An 8,167-nucleotide genomic window follows, 5' to 3' on the forward strand; every position below is an offset into this window, starting at 1 on the left:
CCACCGGGGCCTTCCAGGTGTCAGCAGGAGCCACTGATACTGCTCCTGAGCAGAGATGTCATCTGCTGTTTTCTTTGCTCTGATTTGTCACCCTGGTTACTCATCCTCAGGTTTCCCCAATGGACAGGTCAACCATTCTGTCAGCAAGGCTAATCCATAGCTTCATGGTACGTTCCAGGCTCCCGTGTGTGAGGCTGGGGGCCTTCCCAAGGGAGGAATCTGAATGTCAAGACCACCCTCAGACCCAGCAGGGTGGACACCCTGGTCATATCTGTTCCATAGATATTTGTGTCCACTTGGAAGCAGAGGATGAGACCAGGTGAGCTCAGGAGGGGCCGGTGGGTGTCTCTGAGGGGCCCATGTACTTGCTGCCTTTGCTGCTGCGTGTGGAAAAATAAGGTCCAGTGAGGGACAGCGGGCCTGTTTGCACACCACACTGTTCAAACAGACTCCCCTGCCGCAGACACCTGTGCAGTGGAGGACAGGGCGGGCAGTCACAGAGGCCCTTACCTCTTCTCCCCTCTCCCTGCAGCCACCCTCACAGCCTCCGCAGGGTCCTGGCCGCACAATGCCCCTTGCTGGGCTCTGCAGCTGTTGGAACGGCCGGGTGCTGCCTCTGCTTACGGCGTATATCTTCTACCTGCTGCTCGGGGCCACCATTTTCCGGCTGCTGGAGAAACAAGCGGAAGCTCAGTCCAGGGACGAGTTCCAGCTGGAAAAGCTGCGCTTCCTGGAGAACTACACCTGCCTGGACCAGCAGGCCCTGGAGAAGTTCGTGCAGGTGAGGGAGTAAAGAAGGCTAGGGCAGGAAGAGTGGGGAGGTGGGTGGAGGAGCCCAGGGCAGGTGCAGAGCCACCACCCGGAGGCTGGTCCTGTTTGGAGACACAATGTGGTGGGAACTGTAGCCTGAGGAAACCTAGCCCTGTGCCTGACCCTCGGGTATACGGACAGACCACTCTGTGGCCAAGTCACCTAATTTAAATGTTCTCATCAGTCAGTTAAATGCTTGCCATTCAAATATGAGGATCTGAGTTTAATTTCCAGAACCCACTCAGCAGGCAGAGGAATTTTCAATGGAGCCTGATGACCTGAGTTCAATCCCTAGAGATAAAACACACACACACACACACACACACACACACACACACAATTTGAAAACAACAACAACAAAGACCAGGCATGATGGAGCACACTTGTAATCCCTACAGCTATCTGGCTAGCCAGCCATGACAAATTGGCAAACCCCACCCAAGCCAATGATTGAAGCCTTCTCAGAAAACAAGGTAGAAGGTTGGAAGTGTGGCTTCATTGGCAGGAGTACTTTCTTTGTAAGCTTGGGGACCTGAGTCTGAATCCCCAGCACCCATGGAAAACTCTGGTATGGGTCTAAGTATATGGGATCAGAGCATTGGGAAGAAGGGGAGCTGGAACCCCGGGAGAGTCACTGGCCAGGCCAGCCTAACCAAAAGGGCAAGCTTCCAGGTGGGTGAGAGACCCTGCCTCAAGGAAATATACACCGGAGAGTGACAGAGAAGGCATGGGGTATCCTACCCTGACCTCCTCCAAGCACACACTCACACATTCAGAAATGTGCACCAAAGAGAGAAGGAGGGAGGGATGAAAGGAGGAAGGGGGATGTGAGAGGGGGGGAAGAGAGGAGGGAGAGAGAGAGAGAAATTAAATAAAACTAGGGCTGAGCTGGAAGCCAGGAGATCCCATTCCCTCTGTGGCACCAGGCCCTCTGGTGGTACAAAGACATACATGGAAAACACCCATACAAATAAAATGACAAGGAATTTTTTAAAAGCTGGTGGCTCTCAGGAAGGACACCTGCTGTTGACCTCTGACCTCCATATGCGCACGTATGTGTTCATAACTACCTGCACATACACAAACATGTATTACACACACATGCACACATGCACAAAGAAGACAGGTCCCTATGCACACAATGCTTAACAGCACAGTAAATCTCTCTAAGCCATCACTCACTGTACACTCTAGAACCTTCCCCTCACGCACTTTCCCACTTCTCAGGACTGTAGCTTCATCTGCTGGCTCCCAGCCTATGGCCCTGGGTGGAGACCCAGATAAAGGTGAGAACCAGCTGTCACACTGGACCTGCCTCCTTCCCGGGCTGGCGGACAATGGCCAGGGTGGGTGAGCTCTGCCAGGCCGCAGCCCCAAGTGCTCTTGCTCCCTGCCTGAGCCCCTCCTGCCTTCCCTCTCAACAAACAAAGCAATACCAGTGTGAGAGAAAAGTGAGCACACAGAGAAGATGAGCAGAAGAGACATCAGCTGCCGCCATCAGGCCACACGCAGTGATAACTGGCCTCTTGTGAGTGCTTCTGACGTGTGTTAAGGGGTGGGGAGCAGGCTCCTGATCCATCCTGGTTCACCATCCTGGGATGGAGAGGCATACAGGTGTTTTCTCCCAACAGCCTACAGCGATCAGCATCTCCACCTCAGAGGTGGGAACTAAGAGAGAGAGGCAGGGTATAACCAAGGCTCAGTCACTGGCTGAGGCTGAACACCTCTACCACCACCACCACCATCTCCACCACCTCTACCTCCTCCACCACCTCTGTCTCCACCATCTCCACCACCACCACCTCCACCACCACCTTTACCTCCTCCACCTCCATCATCACCTCCACTACCTGAAAGCTTATTAGGGAATCAAGTTTCAGAGCCACTTAGACCTGCTGACTCAGGAAGTGAGTGAGGCCACAGGCTGATGATGAGGCCCTGAGCCTTCTCTTGGGGCTGAGACAACTGGTCTACAAGATGAGACTTGAGCAGAGAGACTTGCTCTTCCAGGATACCCTTCATGCACACAGAGTCACTCAGGAATGGCACTCACCTCCACCCCTGCTGACACCCCCGGAGTGAGCCAGAGACAGGGACACCTCAGCCCTTCTCCTGCCTCAGCCCTGGGATGGGGGTAGAGCCAGGAATGAGTAGTGGACAGGGTGGACATGGGTGGACAGGCTCAAACCGGCTCTGCAATCAAGGACAAGGGTCTAGGCCTGATTGCAGCCCGAAGGGGACAGTATGTTGCACCAGGAATTTGCTAAGGAAGATGGGGCATACATGTCCCTCAAAGTCCTCAGTCTCGGAACAGGATGGGTAGAGCTTGTAGGCAGAGAAGTGCTAGGGTAACATTTGAGGGGAACCCAGGCCCTGGGAACTCACACACTGAGCCATACATGGTGCTGAGTATAGTGTTCAAACCTGACTCCATATGGACGCCTGTATGCTTGCCTCTTTCTCCTTCACCACTGGATTCTCAGAGACAAAGATGTCACAGCCATTCAAGGCCACTCACCTACGCTCAGAGCCCTAAGGGAGGTCAGAGACCCTTCTCCACAAGACAGAGGGCCTAGAGGGGCAGTGGGGATGATAACCAGGGACTTGAGCAAATGCTGTCCCCAAGAGCGAGGGTGTCCCGGAAGGGGACGCGCTCTGGCATGCCTGGCTGCGTCCTTGCATGTGTGGGGAAAAGGAAGCCAAAGCCTACATCTTAAAGCTAGCTCCTAGCTGGATGAGGTGGCCCACACCCACAACCCCAGCACTTGGGAGGCAGAGGCAGGTGGATCTCTGTGGGTTCAAGGTAGCCTGCTCTACAAAGTCAAGGTAGCCTGCTCTACAAAGACCTGTCCTTGGCTGCCCAGGACAGCCAAGGCTACACAGAGAAACCCTGTCTTGAGAAACAAAACAAAAACAAACAAAAGCTGGTTCCTGCCCAAGTGAGGGTCAGGAGTTCTCCACCCAGCAAGTGAAAATCAGTTCCCACAGGAAACAGAGGCAGGAGTAGCAACCAGACTGCGCAATGGCCTTCAGAGCACTGCTGGGTGACAACCCTGAGCTGATGCGGCCCTGGGACGAGTTACCAGCTACAGGGGAAGAGGGAGCCCTGCCCATTCCTCATGAGGCATTGAGGGCTTCAACCTGCCAAGGCTCCTGTCCTAGAAACACAAAACACACACACACAGAGCATACACACCCATTCAACACACAGTACTGCACAGCAGAGCACACAGCACATGTACACACATCGTCCCTCCTGGGCCCCTGATGGAATTTTTTCTGCAGGTGTGGACTGTGCTCACTAGAGAATGTCAGAGAGCAAAGCTGTCAGCCCCCTGGATGCCCTGGAAAGCTCTCGGCCTCCCACCACAAGCTCCATGGGAGGGAGGCCCCAGGCTCCACCTTCCCCAGCAGATCCTTCCGGAAGTATCCGACACCCACCTCTCCTTCTCCTAACTAATGTGTGCATGTGTGTCAGCTTCCTAGTCATCAAAAACATCTCCACACCACCTCCTTAGCTCCTGGCCCTCACAGCAGTCAACCACTTGGCGAGTGTCTCAGCCACTCAGCTTTCTTGTTCAGAGACTTGTTAAACTTAACCACTAAGCAGCATCCTCCTGAGAGCTCAGTGACAGCTGGCCCTGGGTAAATGTTAACCCCCTCCTGACCATGCCACCCCTACAGGTCATCCTAGAAGCCTGGGTGAAAGGTGTGAACCCCAAAGGCAACTCTACCAACCCCAGCAACTGGGACTTCGGGAGCAGTTTCTTCTTCGCAGGCACAGTGGTCACCACCATAGGTAAAGGCGCTGGGAGAGAGGGGCCTCCACACACCGTCGCTAGGACAAGGATGTGGTTTATCCAGGTGGCGACACAGGAAGCACGAACAGGGGCCTGGGTGAGACAGTAACAGGAAAGCAGTGAAGTGTACATACCCTGGTGCCTTGGGGGAGAGGGCTGGTCACCTCCCTGGGGTCCTCTGAAGGACTGGCCAGAGCCATTCATCAGCACAACTGCATGAAGGCAAGCATAGGTCCCTCTGTTGACTTCAGTCCTGGCTGGCAGAGACGGATCCTGGTATGTCAATGCTCTGACACTGTGCACCTGGCCACAGACCTGAACATTCTCTCTGGGAGAAATATAGAAGTATTTGAGGTGGTAGGTCATTTGTGCAGAGGGACTGTCGCTTAAAGCTGCGGTGACATCCCAGGAGATGTAGGAACTGGAGTAACAGCAGAAAGCCCTTTATCCATCCCAACCTCTCACACCAGCCTCCCTTCCATTCAGTTAAGCCCCAGTTAATTCCAAACACCTTGCTTGGAAGCCCAAGCAGATCATTAGAATATGGGTGAGGTTATGAGTTTAAATGCGACACAGGCTTGGCCTCCCAATTCACAAAAGAGGGATTAAATTGCTATCGTTATATGAGGAAAATGGTGATAATTAAATAGAAATGACATAAAACATCTCAGGAAATCACACCTGACAGGGAGGCAGAGGGTGGTGGTCAGGAGGGCTTCAGGGAGGCAGCATCATTGGAGAAAACGCCTTCTGTAAGTAGAGATTGTTCTAGCAGAGACTAGGATGAAGAAGTGAGCTTCTTCTCCCCCAGAGGAGCCCAGGGGAGGGGGCAGGCTGGCAGAATGCATTTCCAGCCTCTTTTCCCCTGACATGCACACTCTTTGCCCTGTAGGTTACGGAAACCTGGCACCCAGCACAGAGGCAGGGCAGGTTTTCTGTGTCTTCTATGCCCTGATAGGTATCCCGCTCAACGTACTCTTCCTCAACCACCTGGGCACAGGGCTGCGTGCCTACCTGACCACACTGGACAGGTGGGAGGAGCACTCCAGGCGTTCCCAGGTAGGACGGTGTCTTCCGGATTCCTCTGGGACAGACGGCTGCAAATGTGGGGACGGGCTTGGGTACAGGGTTAAGGGCAGACACCTGAGAGAGTCGACAGCTGGGAGGCTCATCAGAGAGACAAGCAGAAGAGTGGTTCCGCAGCACATGAGACCACGGAGTCTACCTGCAAAGACATGACAGCCAGACATGGGGTACAACTTCTCTGGGAGGATTGTGCACAAGTGCCAGGTAGCTCTTTGCAGTGGAAGTTTGAATATTATGTTTCTGTCTTCATCATGGATTTCCAATATCCTTTTGTGTGGTTCAAAACAGTCTCCAGGCCACCCAGCATGGCCCCAGAGCTCATTGCCCAAGAAGGACCTGGGACATCTCAGTTGCAGTAGTCCTATGCCAGGTTTCAGTTCTCCTGGGAGTCTATGCAAGTGTGATCCTCACGTTCAAAGGGATCTCCCTTTTTGATCAACTAATAGACTCCCCTGTCCAGGAAAGCCTAATGCAGGCTTATCGAAGGCCATGGGCACAGCCCCACCCAAAGGTCTTCCATCATTGCCCTGAGTATGAACCCGACTCTGCAGACCTACCCCAGATATTCCTGGAGCTTTCCAAGTGGTTTTAAAGGCAGACCCTCCTTTTCTAGCTCCTGCAGGTCCTGGGCTTGGCTCTGTCCCTGACCCTGGGGACCCTGGTCATTCTCATCTTCCCAGCCATGTTATTCAGCCGTGTGGAGGGCTGGAGCTTTGGAGAGGGTTTCTACTTTGCCTTCATCACCCTCAGCACCATTGGCTTCGGAGACTACGTTGTCGGTGAGAATGAGAATATTAAGGTATCTTGGTGGGTGCTCGCTAGAATCTGGGGCACATGGAGGTGCCAGCTGAGGCTGTCTGGGACCACTGTGACTCTTGGTGGCATCCTCAGAATTCTCTGCTGTTTCTGCCACTGGTCCTTCTTCTGAGGACTGGGGAGAGAGCACCCCTATGGAAGCTGGGGGTGGCTGTGCCCTCAGACACCAGCCATCACCTTCCTCGGCAGGCACAGACCCCAGCAAGCATTACATCACCATGTACCGGAGCTTGGCAGCTGTGTGGATCCTCCTAGGGCTGGCATGGCTGGCAGTGGTCCTCAGCCTGGGATCCCTGCTTCTGCACAGGTGCTCCCGGCTCTGGCTACTCATCAGAGGTCTGGACCCCAAGGATGGAGCAACCCCTGACCCTGACCCCAGACCTCAGAAGATCCCCATCTCTACATGATACCCAAATATTCCAATCACCCACCCATCCTCCCCCATCCCCCAGACCCATGCTATTCCCTGCCCTTCCTTCCCACCCCACACACTTTCCAGGTGGAGTAGTCGGTAATTCTCCAGAGGAAGGAGACAGGTGTGCCTGCAAAGTATTTAGGAGAGATACAAAGACAATTATGTGGGTGGAGATCTGCACACTGGCCTCAGCCCCTTTCCTGGGTCCCTCAAAGAGGACCTGGAAAAGCCAACACGGATCATGATGGCCAAACCACCATTGCCACCTACATATACCAGCAGGAACCCTTAGGCTGCAAGCCAAGGTGGAGTTGGGTTCGTGTTAGTTGCTACACACTAGGCACTCAACAAGCACCTACTCTGTGCCAGGCCTGTACCTTTGCTGCCTCTTCAGTCTCGAAGGAGTGGACATATGGAGAAGCAGCCCCAGGGCAGTGCTCCCAGAGCCTTGATAGAAACAACTTGGAGAGAATGAGAATTCAGGGCAGTGGCCGGAGGAGGGGAGCTGGGCACACCCAGGGACATTCTGGTGCTTACAGGGAAGTGCCCCCAGGAGGCTCACAGCAGTCAGCCCTCTCCAGCTCCCCTGGCCACAAGGGAAGGGGTATTCTTGAACAAGGCTTTTGACATCTTCTGGGTGTCCCACCATTTCCTGAGCATGATCTCCCTGGACCCTCGGGCACCCTTGGTCCTCACTACTCCCCCTGAGAAGCTGGAGGAGCAGCAGATCCCAGGAGCCTCACAGAATATGAGTTCCCTTGGGTCTAGGCTCTCACGGGCACACTCTCTGTGCACACCTGGTCCTTTGGCCAGCTTTCAGCACCGTGGGCCTGCAGGGAGGACAGATTTGGCCCAGTCTGCCCCATTGCCTGGTCTTAAAAGGATTAGGAGCTAATTCTTTCTTGGCCTTCTTTCTCTCCAGAAGTAAGGAGGTCTGCAAGATCTGTGTCTTTGCAGAATTAGGAGTGGGGGCCCCGGAGGTTGAGGGGAGTCCCTGAGAAGGACTCTCATCTTTGGAGTGATTCTTCTCCCCCAGGACTGAAATCTGAAGCTCTCCATCTGCTCTATACACGCTAGCCCCTGCCTCAGCTCTGGGTGAATGGGGACTCAGAGACCTCTGGGTCCACATGCCTTACACAGACTTACCTTACCCAGCTGGGGCCCTTTTCTTTGAGTGTACCTCTTGTGGGAAAACCTAGGGTGACAGTGACCACTTGTCTCTGGTGTGACAACTTAGACT

At 54.0% G+C, this 8,167-nt stretch overlaps 1 protein-coding gene across 1 annotated transcript; it reads left to right on the forward strand.

Moving 5' to 3' along the window:
- Positions 1-537: 537 nt before the first annotated feature.
- Positions 538-6,919, forward strand: LOC110548166 (potassium channel subfamily K member 16-like). The gene is made up of 5 exons (XM_021636234.2): positions 538-781; positions 4,495-4,609; positions 5,503-5,669; positions 6,310-6,475; positions 6,702-6,919. The coding sequence occupies exons 1-5, from the start codon at positions 569-571 to the stop codon at positions 6,917-6,919; spliced, it is 879 nt and encodes a 292-aa protein (XP_021491909.1). The 5' UTR covers positions 538-568.
- The last annotated feature ends 1,248 nt before the right edge of the window (positions 6,920-8,167 follow it).

This window comes from Meriones unguiculatus, chromosome 16, assembly GCF_030254825.1.
Source record: "Meriones unguiculatus strain TT.TT164.6M chromosome 16, Bangor_MerUng_6.1, whole genome shotgun sequence".
In the NCBI taxonomy this organism is placed as follows: Eukaryota; Metazoa; Chordata; class Mammalia; order Rodentia; family Muridae; genus Meriones; species Meriones unguiculatus.

Coding starts and splice junctions, on each gene's coding strand:
- LOC110548166 (XM_021636234.2), top strand. CDS start 569: ATGCCCCTTGCTGGGCTCTGCAGCTGTTGGAACGGCCGGGTGCTGCCT. Junction 782..4,494: donor CCCTGGAGAAGTTCGTGCAG/GTGAGGGAGTAA, acceptor CCACCCCTACAG/GTCATCCTAGAAGCCTGGGT. Junction 4,610..5,502: donor CACAGTGGTCACCACCATAG/GTAAAGGCGCTG, acceptor TTTGCCCTGTAG/GTTACGGAAACCTGGCACCC.